This window comes from Excalfactoria chinensis, chromosome 8 (assembly GCF_039878825.1).
Source record: "Excalfactoria chinensis isolate bCotChi1 chromosome 8, bCotChi1.hap2, whole genome shotgun sequence".
Lineage (NCBI taxonomy): Eukaryota > Metazoa > Chordata > Aves > Galliformes > Phasianidae > Excalfactoria > Excalfactoria chinensis.
This window is the reverse complement of record NC_092832.1, coordinates 13722906-13741476: the sequence shown is the minus strand read 5'-3', so window position 1 is coordinate 13741476 and position 18571 is coordinate 13722906. Positions and strand designations below refer to the sequence as shown.

General features: G+C 42.9%; 3 protein-coding genes across 8 annotated transcripts in view; 2 read left to right on the top strand and 1 right to left on the bottom strand.

The window, feature by feature from the left end:
* Positions 1 to 3862, top strand: part of RABGAP1L (RAB GTPase activating protein 1 like) — a 178231-nt gene extending 174369 nt beyond the window's left edge. For all 6 annotated transcript variants that reach the window (XM_072343550.1, XM_072343551.1, XM_072343552.1 and 3 more), the window contains 4 exons: positions 246 to 329; positions 829 to 900; positions 1709 to 1906; positions 2191 to 3862. In XM_072343550.1, the coding sequence (XP_072199651.1) occupies positions 246 to 329; positions 829 to 900; positions 1709 to 1906; positions 2191 to 2346 (510 nt within the window). In that variant the 3' untranslated portion in view covers positions 2347 to 3862. The remainder of the gene's footprint in view (positions 1 to 245; positions 330 to 828; positions 901 to 1708; positions 1907 to 2190) is intronic.
* Positions 3863 to 9441: 5579 nt separating this feature from the next.
* On the top strand, positions 9442 to 15993 carry CACYBP (calcyclin binding protein). The gene is made up of 6 exons (XM_072343263.1): positions 9442 to 9599; positions 9935 to 10127; positions 10807 to 10903; positions 11364 to 11463; positions 12557 to 12651; positions 14387 to 15993. The coding sequence occupies exons 1-6, from the start codon at positions 9579 to 9581 to the stop codon at positions 14544 to 14546; spliced, it is 666 nt and encodes a 221-aa protein (XP_072199364.1). The 5' UTR covers positions 9442 to 9578; the 3' UTR covers positions 14547 to 15993.
* Positions 15881 to 18012, bottom strand: MRPS14 (mitochondrial ribosomal protein S14). Its single transcript, XM_072343264.1, has 3 exons — positions 17891 to 18012; positions 17620 to 17766; positions 15881 to 16368 (listed from the first exon to the last, which is right to left on the bottom strand). Exons 1-3 carry the CDS (start codon positions 17933 to 17935, stop codon positions 16186 to 16188), a joined length of 375 nt encoding a protein of 124 aa, XP_072199365.1. The 5' UTR covers positions 17936 to 18012; the 3' UTR covers positions 15881 to 16185.
* Positions 18013 to 18571: the final 559 nt, after the last annotated feature.

The following is an 18571-nucleotide window of genomic DNA, read 5'->3' as shown; positions in this document are numbered from 1 at the left end:
TGCTGTTTGACAGAGAAAACTCTCTAAACAGTGATACACCGTATGACAGTATAGACTTCCTGGTTATAGGTGTCAAGGTAATAATTTAATCAGACTTTTCCCTGTTCAAAAGAGCTGGAAATGGGTAAGAAAAGGATGCAGAGATGTTGTCAACCCAGACAGAGAACAATTGAGAGAACAATTTGATGATGCCTTTCAAGAACTTCTTTCAGTGCTCTGTGTAACTTCTCTCCTTCAATTCCTAGCTGAAGGAAGTCTTCAGGAAGCAATTGGAGAAGGCAGAATCTGAGATTAAGAAAACCACAGCTATTATTGCAGACTATAAACAGGTAATGATCTATAGACTCTTCCTCATATTTATTTGTAAAATGTTTTTTTCAACCCCTTCTGAGAGCTGAAGTGTCAGAGTTAAAAGTCTCATCCTTTATATAAACATGAAAAAAGCTTTAAAAAAAAAAAACATTACACTTTAGGCTTTCAGAAAGCTTGATAGTCTTTGATACGTCTTTTTGTCTAATAGTCTGCTGACTTAGGGAATCCAAAACAATCTGTCTTTAAGCTATTTCCAGGACTGTAGAGTGATTTGTGTTTGTTTTTGCTGTGTGATGCAAAGCAGTGTAAGCATCATAAACCAATTAACTTAGAAAATATTCTCATCCCCATGTTCAGGTTCTGTATCGAATACTGCTGTTTTTAAGTCTTAGTTATCAGCAGCAGTGCATTTGTTCAGGGGGAACACATGTAGTGGAGTGAGGCACTGCTAAAAAGCACAGGTTATATTCTAGTAAAGTCCATTTCACCTAAGAACGTGCCTTCTCTCCGCTCCAGATTTGTTCCCAGCTGAGTACCAGGCTGGAAAAACAACAGACAGCCAGTAAAGATGAACTGGAAGTTGTAAAGGTGAGTCTGATGCTTCTCCATATGGAATGATTTTAATGCAAGTGCTGCTAAATGCGAGTGAAACAGTATAAAATGTGAACTGAAGCTTATTGCAGCAACGACATCCACCCAGCAGCACTGATGGCCCCCTTGTGTTTTTCATGCTGCTATTTGGGTGTGCATAGTGGAGGGGATCAGAATTACTGTTAGGGCACAGCTTGGGCCATCCCCAGAATTTCATTAGCAGTTCCTTTCTATCCTCTAAATGCCATTACTAGTACCTACACTAGTGCTAAGTATTTCCTGATTAGGGAAGAATTCCATCCCTCTGCTTTGTCACTGCTGAGTAGGCAGACTCCTATACTACTATTGATGTTCCTATAAATTGCTGAAATAATTCAGTATTCTGTGTTAGTTTGCAAACCCAGAGCAGCTGTGCTGCAACTTCAGCCATGAGCATCTGCTTCACCTCACCAGGTAGCATGGAAACCTAACAACTGTGTGTCAGATGTTAGTAAGAAAGGCCATCCCCTACGATTCTAAACATTCAGTGGGGGCCAGTATTGGGCCTTGCAGCCAACACAGGCTGTCTGCTTACTTGTGGAAATACAGAGAAGCTGTCTTAATTTCTTGCAAAATATGGCAAAATTTTGGTAGCAAGAAGGTTTGAGTAATGCTCACTGAGGAGTAAAGACTTTGTGCTTAAACAGAGAATGCCATGTAGTTTTTAAGGTCTTTTTAATACTGTTTCATATACCCAGGATGTTGTTCATGAACTCACAAAATTCCTTTAATGTGAAGTGTGAAAGTAGCTTTCTGGCTATTCCAGGGTAAAGTGATGGCTTGCAAACACTGCAGTGAGATTTTCAGTAAGGAGGGGACACTGAAGCTGCCTGCTCTAAGCCTGGATAATAAAGGCTTAGAAATAGATGATGAGAAGGATGCACTGAAGAAGCAGCTGAGGGAGATGGAGCTGGAACTTGCACAGACCAAACTGCAGCTTGTGGAAGCCAAGTGCAAAATTCAGGTATGTGGGTTCAGGAAGACTGCCCTGCAGTCCTTGGGTTCAAGAAAATGGCACATATCTGCACTGCTGTATGCGTGTGAACTTCCAGAATCCTCTGATTGTCTGTCCTTAAATGATGGAAAAAAGGATTCTCATTTGTATACCTAAACATCATATGCTGTTTCAGTAGCTTTAATCTGTCCTTTCTCCCCAGTGCCTGGGAGGCTGCAAGGAAAGTTAGATTGCAGGGACTGAGTTTGAAGATATGTTTTGGTTTGATTTAATTGACTATTCTGCTTCCTTAGGAGCTGGAGCACCAGAGGGGAGCCCTTATGAATGAAATCCAAGCTGCCAAAAACTCTTGGTTTAGCAAAACCCTGAACTCTATCAAAACTGCCACAGGCACACAGCCACTGCAGCAGCCTCAGCCGTCCCTGCCACCCAAGGAGGGCAGCACATAGTTCCAGCCAGACCTAACACAAGAGCACAAAGAACAACACAACTGAAACCCTGGGGGAGTCTTCCAGTGGTCTCTCCTCTCGGGTAAAGGACAAAAGGCAGGAGTGCAGGCTTGGAGTGAAATTCTTCAGTGTTTTTTCATTCGTTCTGATGTGACCCTTCTCAAAGAGGGTAAAAATATATTGTTTTACGTTGAATTCCTACTTCCCAAACTGCCTTGCTGAAAGCCACGTTCTGATACCTTCATACTTTTACACTTTATTTTATATGACTAGATGTTAAAATGAATAAATAATTCAAAACTAGCTCTTTAATACATGACTAATGATTCAGAATTATTTTTTATCTTGCATAGGAGGTTTGGTTTTTTTTTTCTTCTGGAAGGGGAGGAGAGAAAATGTCAAATGTAAAGTACTGCAGCATCATCTCTTCCCAGAAAGCACAGTGTAACAACAAGTACTATTGTGTGTGCGAGTGTCTAGGATAACTTCTGCCCTGGGACCATCTCAGAAGTTGATTGCAGTGACTGCGTCCTGCAGAGAAGCACTTTCTGTAAAGCTTAGGCAGAAGGTAGCCTTGTGCGCTCGTGGCACAGTTGTTCATGAGCTTCCCCCAAGAATTTCATCGTTGTTTGGGTTGTTTCTTCTTCGGAAATGCAAGTTGTGCAGTTCATCGTAGCACTGAGTAGCGCTGTGGTTTAAAGGTTATTTAAAGGTTATTTACAGCTGAACTGGAACTTAGCAAAGTTACCTGGTTCCCCTTTTTTATTTCATGTTTATACTAAGAACTCCAAGAAGTCATTCCTTCCACTGGGAGAAAGGGAAAACTGTTGGAAATGTGATTGTTAAGCAGAGGAAAGACCTTGCGTAGTTGTGACCTTTGTTAAACCCTGTGCAATAAAGCAGAGCTTTTGTGAATAGAATGAACAGAAACCTTTCCCTGGGTCTATATGCAGATTTTGAATTGGGCACAGAAATGAGGTATCAAATACAAACCCCAAAAGGCTTTTTGCTGCAGCGATGAATAAAACATCACAGAAGCAGGATCTGCTCGCTATAAATATTTGGGTTAAAAAAAAACCTCTATGTTGATTGCACTTACTTCATAAAAACAAACATTTTCAAGTGAAATACGGAACTTAAGACTTTTCCCGTGGGAGGACAGACTTCTCTGATGATTCCCAAACCTGTCTGGTTGTTTTATATGTCTAAGGTAAGAAAACTCAAAAGCGTTTGTTTTGACTGAACGTGAAGTGTTTATAGAAAGACTTATTTGATGGAAGATTGAACTATTGCTTGAACTGATGGACTATTTTTTTAATTATACCTCTCATGTCTATCAAATGGTCTTGCAGGTAAATATTGCCGCCGAACAAAAGGTTGTGTAGTGATTGTTCCGTTTACAACGCTGTTCCAGGTATAGCGGTTTTGTTTGGACTTGGTTGGCTGTTGTTTCTTTTTTAGTTTGAAGGAATGCCATATCTTGTCAGTTTTGTATAATAAAATTTAATGATACTCATCCTGTGCTTCGTTGTCAAGCAAAATTGTGAATTACTTCGAACAGAGTAGTGTGAATTTAATGTTTATCTGTGCCAAAGGAATGATTCAGAAGGATAGTCACCTGTTTGAAGCAGAGATCAAAATATAATCATTGTCCTGACACTGAGATCCTGCAACAAAATCCTCTCTTCTAAGAGTTAGGAGTTAAAGAACATCAGTATTTTTACAAACACATGCAAGTGATCATCTGGAAACCTTAATGTTGTGGGGGAGAATAACGAGGTAAAAAGCAGAAGGGATCTCTTTTGCAGGGATCTCTTAGGAGAAGGGATCTCTTAGGAGAAAAATACACTTTCTTGCTAATATTTACATAGATGTTTCCATTGTGTGGACTATCTTAACCTAGCATCATCCATTCGCTTATCAGTACCATTTCACTCTTGGTATCAATGGCATAAAAAATTGGAATTGACACTTGAGAAATACCTGGTGAGCATTTACTTGTTACGTTTGAGAGCGCTGTGCTGATGAGTGACGCTGATGGTTTGACAAGTGTCCAGATTTCTTAAATATATCTTAAAATGAGTACCTTAAATCTGAATTAAAGCCTTGATTGGAAAAAATGCCATCATAATAAAGAAAAGAAAACGGTGAAGACTGTAATTCCCTGAGCAGCCATGCTTACATAACATCTCACTGCTGCTCAGAGACCTTACCCCCAACTCCCGGTTGTACAGCCACGTCCCTGTCCTTCATATGGCACTTACTGCAGATGAACTTTATAAACTCATGTGTGTGTGAATATTTTCCTATTTGCCTTTTGGTCCTTTGATAAATCACTCCATAAAATCGTGTCGGTGGGTCCAATAAGAGTGAGTGGATGAGGGGGAGATGGGAGTGGTGCTCTCACAGTTTATCGAAAGGGATTTACGTAAGCTTCTGTGTATCATGGAATTAGGTTTGACAGAACATCATCTTCCTCAGACTTCAGCTCTCTGACTCTGGAAGTTGAGTTTCGGTGACAAAAATCATGTTTGCTACCTGCTAGCCAGGATGATTTCATAGCGCTGCCAGGTAGAAACTGGCTTACCTCGTACCTCTCAATAGAAGCTTCGGAAGGCAGTGAATGGCTGAACTGTCCCCTTTTGGTAATGATGTAAAGGCAGTAAATGACTTTCACATTCCATCTGTACATCCCCATCAGTGTTTGCAGCAGTGGCATTTGGAAGAGTAACATTTATACGTGAAAACTGTTTTCTCAAATGTGCTGAAAGAAAAAATAGCTCTGTGGCATTACCTTGATGAATAAGCATAGTTAGATTCAGAAACAAAGGAAGTAGCAAAACTGCAGGATTAAACCAGGAAAGCTAAAACTCGGCCTGCAGACTGTACGTGTAAGATACTTTCTTGTGAGGATAAAGAAAATCTGGCTTTTAATTAGTCCTTTTAGCAGTTGATTACAGACACGCTCATATTCCAGGGCAACTGGTCTGTCAGGGGTAGCTGGCTCAACCTTGAGATTTTCAGCAGGAAATATCAAACTTATTTCATGTGGCACCGGAACAAAGCTCATAAGACTGGAGTGATTAATTGGGTTTTTTTTTCCTGATTCAATATCAAACTATGTGTCCATTGGAAAAAAAATCAAATGACTTTCAGTGCAGCTCACTAAATGTGAGGTTTGAATTCTATTGAGAACGCACACCTCTGAAATGAAGCCCTTACTTTCATTAGGGACAAGCCTCCAGAGGATGTTTTTAATACAGCTGTTTTATCTTGTTGGATTAAATTTGCTCCTGAGATGCCTGTTATGGAAAAACGAACAAAGCTGCTTTTCTTTTTTCCACCTTAAAAAGAAGCATTTACTTTGACTATAATGTTTTGCTGGGTACTTAGATGGTACATCTGTGAACTAGTCTCATCTTTGTGGCTCAACACTGAAAATCCTACATTTACCTTGAGAGACTTAAAAACAACAACAAAAACATGATGGGTTGCTTTAATCCAGGAAACTGCAAAATCCCTGGAGCCCATAGGCTTTAATGCTTGGTGAAGCCTGCATTGGGAAAGGTGGTCAGCCATGTAATCAGTACTGACAGCTGACAAACATGTCCCATTAATTAGTACGTTCTGTAAGTTGCTACAGCTAAGTTACAAGTCAGATGAGTGATTTCTTTTTGTTAGACATCTTAAAGAACTTTTTTTGTTGAGTCTTTTTTTCCCCCCCTGAAATAGACTTTTACATCCATGCCACTGTGTGAAAAACAACACAGAATAAAGGCAGCAATTTACAACAGGAGAGGGAGCTCAAACATCAAGAACAGAAATAATTCGGCCCTTTGACAAAGCCTGAAATATCCCATTGACTTCAGTGTCACAGTATCACTCACTGACTGAACAGGGCACTTGGAGTTAAATGAAAATCTAAGTTACTGGCATTAAAACATTAAAAAAAGCATGAGAAAGTGATGCTTTCTTCAAAGGAAACAGAACCGTTCCCATCTTTGTTTTAAGTAGTTGCAGTGAAATCCATGGAACTGCTTGTATGTGTGGGAGAATTATACCTCTTATGTTGATTTACTGTTAGACTCAGGGATAACTGGCGTACTTCTACATGATCTAGTAAGCCTAAATACCTTTGGCATTGAAACCAGAAACTCTTTTCTTACAATGCTGGTTTTCTTCCAGCTGCTATAGAGAAAACCTTGCTATATGTCATTCTGGTTGACCTGCATGCCACTGTTACAGCTAAACCCTGCAGAAAGGGCTGTTGCTCAAACAGCTGGCTGCACGAGATATGCAATGCTACGTATACCCAGCACTGTGGGTACGCACAGCACCAGGCCTCACGTTGTTCTTTCAAATGCAAAGGATTGAACTAAGATCTATTTATTTCCATCTGTTAACATACCATCCTACCGAGAGCTGTCCCGTTACCTCCTTCCAAGTAACAGTACTAAGGGGAGACACAATGAAGCACTGATTTTTGGACCTTCCAAAATGGATTATGTATATACATCACTGCAGCTTTTAAAACTGGGCTAAACCATAGGTGGATTTAGGGAGATACAAAGAATTTGGAACTGGACGACTAATTATCAGCATTGATCAAGATCCTATCTTTCTCAACTCAGAAGTCTACACAGTTTGTTTCAGGATCATGACTTAAGACGTACAGGTTAATCCTCCAGGAATACAGGGCTCTCCACTTCTCCTGGATTCCAACTGCTTTGCTACTGAATGTATTTCATGCTATTTTTACCTGAAAATAAAAAAAAATAATAATTAAAAAAAAAAAAAAAAAAAGGGTAGAGAATTAGAACATTACTTCCTCTTATTTTCTTATTCAGTGGGACTTGCTTTTATTTAACCTGTAAAGGAATATATATGTATCTTTGGAGAACTATATCTTATACATAGAATAATATATAGGAAACTGAATCCCAAGGAGATAAATACAGCAAAAGGATCGAGTATCGTAGGTTTCATTTGTGATTTGATACCACCAGAATCCTGGGCTGTGCTGATTTCCTTCCAGTTTCTCTTATTTTTGTATTTTATATAATACATGGATGCTATTATCAATGCAAACAAAAGCGTATGTTCTCAGCTTTTTCTCCAGATACCACGACCCTCCTTCCAATGATTCCTAAGGACACACTGGTACCAGTAGCACCTTCTAAAGCTGTACCATGAGGATTCTCTGGCATGTTCACACATGGTTAGCAATGCAGAAAAGGATCTAATCAAGTATAATTCTGATCCAGAGCCCTCTGTCTGCCGTTCACATCAGCACATTGAAAGTAGAGAGCACCCTCAAAGTGCTGATTACCAATGAGATTATGCTGTTTTTTCAGCTGCACTTGTTATCTTGGTGTGCCCCTTGTTCATATTTGCTTGAGAGTTAGGAAGAAAGAGCATCACAGTGCTGGGAGACTTTTGAGAACAGTTCCATACTGCCAGTTCTTGTGTAACAAATCCATGTATTATGTAAAGTATGATACAGAAATGATAAGTGTAACGCTTGTTATTCAAAGTGCAATTTAATGTACATGGTCACAACAAATGTTTACTTTTCTAATTGTTACAGAATTGTTTGGATCAGTACCTTGTTATCATTGTGTGAACGATGCCTTGTAAAATAAATGGAAATGCAAACAAAATGAGAATAAGGTGCTTATTTTGATAAGCCACTTAAGAAAAGGCTTGCAGGAATAAAGAGCCATGTTGGGTTTTCTGATGTGGTTCACTCCAGTTGCTCATTTTGAAGCAGCACTGTTGCACCAGGACGCAGTTGCTCAGCAGACAGCTGTCCAAAATGTGCCTGTTACACAGTTCAGTCCAAACTGGTGTTATTATGTACCTGCTCAGAAAACAGACTGGTAAATATATCTATCCTAAAGGCTGTTCATATACAGCAGTAGGGAAGCAGGAGTGGCTGTTAAGGACTTCATGCTTCCCTGAAGTACACAACAGGCAGCAGCCCTGAAGGAAGAGAAGCGGGGAGCAGGAAGAGCCATCAGGAAACAGAAATCTGACTAGCAGCAGAGAAGCACGGCTGAGCAAGATCAGGGCAGGAGAGCTGTGGCAGTAAGCAACCACAGCTATTCAAATGCTTTATAAAACCAGTTTTTCCTGTAGTTGTTATAGGATTTATTACCTGAGATGAACAGCCAGTGCTCCCATGCATAACTAGATAAGCACACAGCTCTTCACAGGGAGTTAAAAAGGAACAGAGGTAGGAAAAGCTGAAGATTAAAAACTTATCGCTGGTTGATTTACTGGATGTAACGTTTTGTACTGATTCACTAACATATCACTGTCCCAAAGTTGCTTGTCATGTTTGTATCAGTGCCTGAGGAAGGAGGGAACGCTCGTGCTCCACAGAGAACTCATATCCTCTCAAAGGACTTGTCCCCATCCTTTGAGCTGCTAGGAACAGAAGAGCTGTGGGACTTGTTTTCATAGCGGATGAGTTAAAAGTTGCTAGAAACCAAGCACATTTCAAGTGTGCTGATGGGTTTCAGTCTTTTCCCCTGTATGCAGAAATTAGGTGGCAAAGCAAAACCAACCGCAATTCTACAGCTATGAACACGTCCTAATAAAACACCACAACGGGCAGAGGAGAAACTCGAATTAGTAGTTATGGAAACTCTAATGAGTAGTTAAGGAAATTGTTTTTATTCCTCCTCTGAGTAGCCGCTCAGCAGATCATAAGGAAGCAATTTCAGATGAAGAAACCGGGCTCAGCCCATTAACAGACCGTGCCGCAGAAGTGCATCCCGGCTGACCACCGGCCTAAAAGCTGCAGGCTGATGCTTGGCCTGAGGAACAGATACACACTTCAGAGGAGGGACGGGAGAAAGCCAGGCCCCCAGACAGCACAGTGTGCGCGCTGAGGTCGGTCGTTACGGTGCTGTTTGGAATCGTAACTACTCCAAAATGAGGTGAAAATACCACACTGCACGTGCGCGCAGCTCACGAGGCTGGGGAAACCCATTGAGGTAACAGCCGCCTGCCAATCAAGCCGCCCGTCGCCATGGCAGCGCCGTGGTTTGGCCCTCCCCTTCCGCTGAGCGAGCCGGAAGTGGCGAAGGAGGCAGTGCGCGCCTTAAGGAGGAGGAGGCGGCGTACGTCAGTTGTGCTGCGCGGAGGCGGGGCGGGAGGTCGGAAGGTTCCAGAGGGGCTGTGGAGTTGTCGCTGCTGCTGGGAGGTGCAGCTCAGCGCCGTGCGATATGGCTGCTGCGCGAGAGGAGGTGAGCGGGTTCCTTCCTCCCCCCGCTCTGACTGGGGTCCGGCGGGAAGAACGCTGCGGGAAGTTCTGGGCCGGAGCGCTGCGTGAGGCCTCTGTGGGCTTCGGAAGGCGGAGAAGCTCGGTTATAAAATAGATACGGCTTTCCGTTGTGTCCTGCTTGATCGGAGCTTAAGCGTGTGGTCGGGAAGTGAAGGTGTTGGTCGCCTCGTGCTTAGCGGCGTGCTGAGTGAGGGTGGTGTGTAAATACGAAATACCCGGGGAAGGTGGAAGGCGGCGAACCTTGAGTAGAGAAGGGCTGTGTGTGATTTACGTGCGCGATCTGTCGTTGTTAAACAGCTGCAGAAGGATTTGGAGGAGGTTAAAGAGCTGCTTGTGAAAGCCACGAGGAAGCGGCTTCGTGACGTTCTGATGATGGAAAAGCACAAGCTAGAGCTAGAAATCAAGAATCAGCCTCTGGCAAAGCCAAAAGATGTGATAGAGGAAGAAAAATCGTCCCTGGGAGGGTACACTGTGAAAATCAACAATTACGGTAGGTTTGCTTCTCGGAAGGCCCTTAGAGCTCAGGCTGCCCCCTGAAGAGAAGCCTGAATAGTGTTAGTCACCTACAGTCTCCACACAGTGCTATAAGAAACTGTCTTGAATGTTCATTTTGTACTGGAGATGCCGCTTACAAAGGTTCTGTGGGCATACTGTGCAGCCCCAGCCATGTATTAGTTCTGTTGGTGTGAGTGCTGGCCCATACTGGTAGAAGGTATTAATGGCTCCTGCTGTACTAGTATTTTTTCCATTTTATAGCATTCAACAAGAATTGAAAGAGTGAGCTTTGACTTCTCTGCTTGCCATGTAGGTGAAAGGAGAAGGAATTGCTCAAGATACTTGTCTGGTGTGTTGGGAGAAAGCGGGCCAAGGAAACTGCAGCAAAACCAGACATCTCCAACTCCTGTGCTGATGGAGTTCTGTCATTTTAACTGAGCTGATGCATGGCGTTTCTCCAGGTTTAGAGGTGTAGGAATGTGTGAGGACCTTTGTTTGCGCTCAAATGATTCCAGAGTGGCACGTACATTTCCCTTATCTCTCTGAAGGTTGTTTCAATAAGGTTGTGGTCATTACCGGGGATTTTGTGGGAGTATTGGAACCATGCAATCATAGAACAGAACGCATTAAGTTTATGGAGGAAAGCTAGATCTTAATCTCTTATTCTCTTGCAGGTTGGGATCAGTCAGATAAGTTTATTAAGATTTATGTCTCTTTAAATGGAGTCCAGAAGCTTCCAGCTGAGAATGTGCAGGTGAATTTCACAGAGAGGTGAGTTCATCTTGTTGCACTGTGCCATCATGGGTGAGGAACTGTTCAAATACTGTTTGAAAAGCAGGTCTGTGTAGTGTTGAGTACTGCTCTGGATCAACTAGGTCTTCTCCTGTCCCCCTACTTAGTGCTAGCCCTGTTTTTAATGGTGATATAACTGAAATGTTGATTAAAGAAAATTGCCTTGGTTGTAGGAGGTCAGTGCGATAGAAAGAACCCCTGGGACATCTTGATTTGTTGTGAAATGTAGATAGGTTTTGTTTGTTTAACATGTCAGTATTAAATCCAACTGAAGATTTGAAAGCCCTGGGTAGGAGGAGACTCAAGCCAGCTGACATACTCTCCCAAGTAATACACCTGCTGAGGGGCTCTAGGACAGTTTTCAGTGGCAGGGTGGAATAGTCTTGCGGTGGTTGGAGTATTTATGTATGCTTACCCTCTCCCCACCTTCTGCTTCCAGATCGTTTGACCTGCTAGTGAAAAATCTGAATGGGAAGAACTACACCATGACCTTCAACAACCTCCTGAAGCCCATCTCTGTGGAAGGCAGCTCCAGAAAGGTCAGTGGAAACCCCACGTGTTATGGGTAGTACCATGGTCATTGCCTGAACATCATTCATGAGAATCTCTAGTTGTAATTGTGGAATCATTCTCTAGAGCCTGTAGGCTTTTTTCTTTTTCTTTTAAAGATCATAGCTGGGTATTGTATGCCTTTTCAGAATAGCCTTTCAATTTGGATTTCAGCAATAATTAAGCAGAAAATTCCACTAGGCATTAATTTGCTTTCTTCTGTTTTTACTGAGAGCCTTTGCAGCTCTAAGGACAGGAGGCTTGTCAGCACACTGAAGCCTTGGGTAGCTAAAACAGGCACGATGCCCAAAACAATGTCGAAACTTGCTCTGCCTTTGGTAGGGATAGGTTGAACAGGAGCAACTCTTCATTGCTGGTGACTGCAACTGAAATACTGTTCTTACTTTGCTACTTCTAACACCATTGAACCAAGCGATGGTTCAGTCTGAAATTGTCCTGAAACTAGAATGTGTATCAGAAAAGGGGGGGGAAGAAAAGAATGGTGCTCCAATTCACAGTGAAAAAGAACAGTGGTTATGCCACTGAGCGAAGCTAATGCTCTATTAGAATTTTGTGTGCCATGGCACGAAGCAGTTTTGAGGAATTTAGGTCAGGGTTGCAATTAAACAGGCTTTGCTTATAACTTGCAAACATACAGTGAGATGAAGCAATGCCCTTAAACCAGTTTCTTGCCCTTGGAGAAATGAGTTGAAAGAGCTTCTTCCAAAACTTGGTAACGCCACTTACCAGGCAGTCCTGAATGCTTTTAGTATCCTAAAATAACTGAATGGTGCTGCTACAGCACTGTATGTTCTGCTGTATCATAGAGTAGTTAGTACTGTAGTGCTATACTAGTGTTCTATCAGTCATGGCATTTAATCCCACCACAGTGACATTAATACTTGGAGCTCTGAAGCTGAATACGCATTAGAATTTCTGTATGTTACCTAAAAATCAATAGCAAAGAAATGTTTTGGGAGTCGGTGGCTATAGAAAGAGGTTAAAGTTCATGTTATTCATTGTGGTTGTGACTAGCATCCTGTATTAGAATTCTTAATTCGTATCTTACTGTTCTCCATCCAGATAAAGACAGACACGGTCCTTGTGATGTGTAAGAAGAAGCGGGAGGAGAAATGGGACTGTCTCACTCAAGTGGAAAAAGAAAGCAAGGAGAAAGAGTAAGTGTCTCTATCTCCTTTCCGAAATTGCTTTAGGACAGGCAAGAGAAGAGCTGTAATGCGCTGACAGACAGATGAAGAGAACTGCTGTTCTGGGGCACAAGCCCCCAAGGTATTTGTGAATCGTTAGGCTCAGGTTCTTGTGGTACCAGTGGGACTGACAGTGGAGGAAATGCTCTTTGAGGACATCTTTTGATGCATCTTTTATTGCTTATTATGAATGTCACATCAATGGAAATAAGATCAATGAGACCTTCAGTGAGAGTGCTGGAGATAATTAACCAATTAATGAGTCAGTTATATCTTGATGGCTGTGTTTCTTGCAAGAACTGCAGTGGTGAGGTTGACTCTGTTTTTAGGCTATATTCTATAGAAACTCATATATTATTCCTGCAGCTGTTCTGATCAAACTAATATTTTTTCCACATCTATTTGAAATGCCCACACAAAACTCCCAGCATCCTTTTGGTAAAACAGGTTTTTTGCTTACCTGGTCATTGGACAACATTTTCAGACTAATTTAGATCAGTCTGCTTCAAATTCTTGGGACCAATACTGCAGGCAGCTGGGGCACTGGATGTGAAAAGGTGGTCAACACATGGGGACAAAAGGCATTTCTCTGTGTGTATATTATATAATACTTCCATGCTGTTTTACAGTATACACGTTCTCATCCAGAAGAGGATTTGCATGCCTACTTTTAAGTGTGGAAGCACTCACTTTTGAGACACTTATGCCTGACAACAACTATTCGTTTTGTTTTGCTTTGCTTTTTTTTTTCTCTATAGGATGACTTGCTTGAACTGATCAGTCCTAGCTAACCAGAGCAAAACTGCCTTCCCCTCTCAAACAGCAGCATTAAAGACTAGGAGAAGGGGACTTGCCTACTGATCAGTTGCTGTAGGAACGTAGTCATTTGATTAAATCTGTTGGTTGTGCAGAGAGGTACCATCTGTTGCCCAGCCTGACAGGGCTAACGCTGCCTTATTCAAAGGCTTGAGGATTTATAGTAAGACAAATGAGTCACTTCATAAATATTCCTCCCAGCTTACCAGTGCTCTCAGGTTTTTGAGGCTGGTGTTTAGCCCCATACTTGGGGAACTTGCTCCCTCTGCTGATTTATTTTGATCTATATGTTTTTCAGGTAGCCTGCAGCTATAATACCTATGGGATTTGAGAGAAATGGGATACAGAGGCAGTTTAGCCAGAGATAGCATAGTATAAAGTCTAGTAGCGTGGGTCCTGTCATACCCAGATGCTTCCCACATGAAGTATTATTTGTCTTTACTGCTGCTGGCTTTGTAAGATGAGAAGACTGTGTTGAAATGCAAGGTGTTCTAATGAGGCAGCTAATCTCTGGATATCATCTGAAAGCTTGGAAGCAGAAAATGCCTTTTGGGTCATGAATATGACCACTCAAAAGGCTCAATGTTGTCATTCTTCTTTTGGTTTTTGTGTTGTTTTTTTTAAACTCCCTTTTTACAGACAAATATTGGCACTTTCTGGGTCTGTTACATTCAAGCCCTGCTTTTAAAATTAATTGTGGGTGATGCTCAAGGGTCATGTTTACTGCAGGTTGCTTCCTGTTATCTTTAACTGGCCAGCTTTTGCACTCAGTCTAAATGCACCTGAAGACGTGGTGACAAAGGTGTGATGAAGGGTTTCCATGGTGTAAAGACTTTGCCAAAACAAAATGCTACTAGGACTGATGTTCTCATATGTGTCTGTCTTGCAGGAAGGCTGCCTATGACACCTCAGATCCGAGCGAAGGGCTTATGAACCTTTTAAAAAAGATGTATGCAGAAGGAGATGATGAAATGAAGCGCACCATCAACAAGGCCTGGGTTGAAAGCAGAGAAAAGCAATCCAAAGGGGACATACCAATGGATATTTGAAAGTATTCTAAGGGCTGCCTTAATACAGATCTTCCATGTGAGAACTCGCTGTGCTGCAAAGATCATTGTTTACACAATCTTCTTCCAAGCAAAGACACTCATTTTTCCATTTCAGGTTGGAGAAAATATTTAAATAAAATAGCTTATAAAGCATTTCCTTCAGTCAAGTGATTCACCATTTCCTGAGGAGTGGAGCGTAGGTAAATCCTTACCCTCCCTGAAAAAGCACCGCAGATAAGTGGAGGCTGTTGTGAAACTGAGAAGGGAATGTAGAAGAAAAAAGGAATCCTAAACTAGGATGGGTCAGGGTCTCTCTGTTGCAAGTGACATCAGCACCCACCTGGTTACTGGGACTAATGTCACTGCAGGGTACGTATATAGTACGATGTGACAAAAGGAAAAATGTAGAACCACTATCTCAAGACTTGTGCACTTGCTAGTTGAGCAGAAGTGGCACGTGTTTATACTGTGGTATTAAAATGTAAGTACAACCTGTTTAACTGCTCGTGGCTTTTGAAAGCTGCTCTTTAACTTCTGTGCTAAGTGCGAGCTCCTTGGGGTGTCTTCAGGTGGCATCAGTCACAGAATAGTGAGCTGCTGATGCTAGTGAGTTGACCCTGGCTCTAGCAGAGTATAAGGAAAAGAAAGAAGCTCCATAACCTCCTATCAACTTTGAAAGGTTTTAAGGTAACAGAGTAAGTAGCACGTTAAGTTACACACCAAAATTTCACAAAATCTGGGGTGATGGACTGCTGTTTGCTGCCTGTGTGTCTTCCACCTGAGGACAGTACAGCTTTACTTGGCCTATGTATTGCAGCCACTGCCACCTATAACTAGGGAGGGCAGAGTGGCCATTTCCCCTTTATTGCCCTGCTTTGAAGAAGAGTACATGGCAAACATGAACTTAGCAGCAGGCTTGTTGGGGTTACTGTTGTTTCTTTCATGCTTCCTCCTTGTGTTTCTCCCAGGGACAGGTTTACTTAATGTTACCTGCCAAAATAAGCAAGCCATTACTACCCTGTTATGGTCCGGACTAGGACTTAATTGCTACTTTGTTTTTAAAGCACTGGAACAAGCTCTGCACTATAGGTAGGAGAATAACATTAATGTGCTATTTTCAATAGTTTCTCTACCTGTTGTTCGTCGCTTGTTAATATGTTTGTATTAAGTTTGCATAGCAAGATTATCTGAACTTGAAATTCTGTTTTAAATTCATGCTCATTCTGTTTCTGGCAGAATAATTCTTTGCCCTGTTGTGAAGTTTCATTGATGCTTTTACCTAAATTACCATGGTGAACTCAACCATAGAGTGGCGAAAGAAAAAAAAGCTGAAATGAGCCTTTGCTATATGTCTTTATTTTCAATGTTCTCCACATCACAGACCTCAGCTCCGTTCTGCAACAATGTGATTTGTTTCCCCTCTCAAAATAAAACTGCCTCTTATACAGACTGGCTTAGTGCAGTTATGCTGCTGCTTGTCCCTTAGCTGCTACCAATCACAATCCAGTAAATGAGCCGGTGTGGTTTTCATCCTTCCCGCATCCCTTTGACGCTGGACTTACAGGAGTCTGTTTAAATTGAACTTGCAAACTAAGCCCGTCTTTGTGTTTTCTGCCTGAACGTGTATCCATGCAGTGAACTACCACATGGCCCTCTGTATCCCAGACATCTGAGCGTGGTCAGCAAAGTGGCGGAACACAATCCTGCTAAGCCTCCAACGCCGCTTCACCCCCCGAGGGCGGGATGTCAGGACGCACCTATTTCGGATCCTCACATGGCAGCTGTCCCGGGGCAAGGCAGCAATCTCTCTATCAGCCACTTCCTAAAACAGAAGACCACAGCTTAGAGCTTAACCACGTTCCCCAGGATTATTGAGGGGGTCTTTACCTCCAAGTCCAGCTGTAAAAAACAGGTATTGCCACAAGCTACTATTACATCATGAGTCTGCTTGAATATTGAATGGCAAACTTCTTCCTGCCTTTCCTTCTGGATACTCTAACAGTGAATGTAAACTGACTTACATCAAGGCCTAAAATTTAACCTTCTGATGCGCTGTACAACCTCAAGTCAGTAGATACGGGGTGGTTAGTCCTTTAAGATGAGCTGTTTTCTTATCTGCCTTCACAGGTTATGCTTTGTTGCCAATAAAATGGGTACTATAGCACGTACTTCATAAGGAGCTACAGGCAGAGGAGAAGGAAGGTGTCTCTATTCCAATGAGAAGCTCCAAGTTCTGTCTATGTACAAGAGAGCAAAAAGCTGGCAGAAAGCACCAAGTAGCAGCTTCCTGGGGTAGGAAGACATGGTTGGAAGTAAAAAAGGTGATGCTGGACTACAGAAATTCCCTTTATGTTGCAAGAGCATTGAAAAGCAGTAGTGTCAGGCTACCTTCTAAGGGGATTTATATCTTCAAAAGAAGACAAGATTAAGGATGGTGTTATGCAGTTGATGCAACAGAATGAAGGGATGTCATCCAAAGTTTGGGACATGCTTGAGAAATGTGTCCATGTGAACCTAATGAGGATCAACTCGGCCAAGTGCAAGGTGCTGCGTACAGACTGGGGGAAGAAATCTTTGAGATAAGCCCTGTGCAGAAAGGACTTGGCCCTCACCTGCAGTACTGCATCCTGGTCTGCCCCCAGCACAGGAGGGATGATTAGAGGGCTGGGAGCACCTCTCCTAAGGAGAAATGCTGAAGGAGCTGGGCTTATCTAGCTTGGGAGAAGGTCCAAGGGGTGACCTCCATGTGGCCTTCCAGTAGTTGGGGTGGGGGGTATAAGCAGGAGGGGGACCAAGTTTGTACACAGCCTGACTGTGACAGCATAACGGGGCTGTAATGTGAGAGCGGGGATAACAAGCTGCTCTAGGATTCTATGTTAAAATGAACAACTTATAATTAAACAACTGGCTTTGGCAGGATCGAGTCACAATCTTTCAGTTTATTTAGGCAGCTGTAGCAGTAAGCAGACAATATGAGGAAGGAAAACAGCTTTCCCAAGCTATGCAAGTGACAGCTCCGAGGACAAGGGGAGACTGAAGGCAGTGCGGGTATGGGAGCAGCTGTGTGTCGTACCTGCAGCTCCTTGGGCAGGATGGTGTTCTTGCGGATGGCGTTGATCCGCAGCCGCTCGTCCGCGTACTCGTAGGCCAGCTTCCTCCTCTTAACGTCGCGCAGCATCCTCCAGTCCACGTAGTAGCTCCGCGTTTGGCTCGGGAGAACCTAGTTAAAAACAACAACACAGCTAACAGAAAATAGGCTGCCGACGGCTCCTGATGGATTCTGCTGCAGCTCCAGCCCGCTCCCGGCCTCCTCTGCAGGGACATCTCACAGGAGTGAAGCTGACCTGGCGAGCGGCCCTCAGCGCCCAGCACAACGCGGACGCCGCCATCTTGTCGCGGCGCGGGGCCGTACCGCGCCTGCGCAGCAGCTGCCTGTGGGGCGGAGCGGAGCGCTGGTGATCCGCCCCTCGGCTGGGTTTAAAGGGCTATCAGTTGTTCAGTATATTGTATGTTTGCCTGTGGTGTCTGTGTGCTTCTTAGGTGGCCCAGATGAATTAGGGCTGTGTGTGTGTGTGTGTATAGCTTTGAGCTGTGGGCCCTTTTTGGTGGGATCCCTGCTTTGGGTGCACGATGGAGCACTGTGAAGTGTCTCGTTTTAGGGCTCAGTTTAGATTTTGACTTGCATATGGGGATTGCTCGCTCAAGACCCGAAAACACTGATTGAGTAGCAAGTGAGCAGGTGTGGCTAACTGGTTGCTGTCTAGGGTGTGAGTTAGAGAGTTGAGGTGTGGTGCAAAGCTTTCTTGAGAGCTCACAGTGTTTTGGTTTTTAAAGGTATATTGGTTTTGCATTTGGTGCTGACTGTGCAAAAAAAAAATCACATCTTTTAGTCTTTTAGAAGTGCTTGTGAATATTGGGTCTCTACAGCCATGCCAAGATGTTTTCTGCCACATGTACACGTCTGGAAAGGCTTTTTGGCTTTCCATTATGGGGTGGAGCATATAATGAACAGGACAGGCTCTTTT

Bases quoted from the DNA above. Each gene is read 5' to 3' on its own strand.
- MRPS14 (XM_072343264.1), bottom strand. From the start codon at position 17,935: ATGGCGGCGTCCGCGTTGTGCTGGGCGCTGAGGGCCGCTCGCCAG. The intron at 17,767-17,890 runs GTCAGCTTCACT...GTTTTTAACTAG, and splicing joins CGCTGAGGGCCGCTCGCCAG to GTTCTCCCGAGCCAAACGCG. The intron at 16,369-17,619 runs GTACGACACACA...CTTCTGTTTTAG, and splicing joins TCCTGCCCAAGGAGCTGCAG to GAAGTGGCTGATAGAGAGAT.
- CACYBP (XM_072343263.1), top strand. From the start codon at position 9,579: ATGGCTGCTGCGCGAGAGGAG. The intron at 10,128-10,806 runs GTAGGTTTGCTT...ATTCTCTTGCAG, and splicing joins TGTGAAAATCAACAATTACG to GTTGGGATCAGTCAGATAAG. The intron at 11,464-12,556 runs GTCAGTGGAAAC...TTCTCCATCCAG, and splicing joins TGGAAGGCAGCTCCAGAAAG to ATAAAGACAGACACGGTCCT.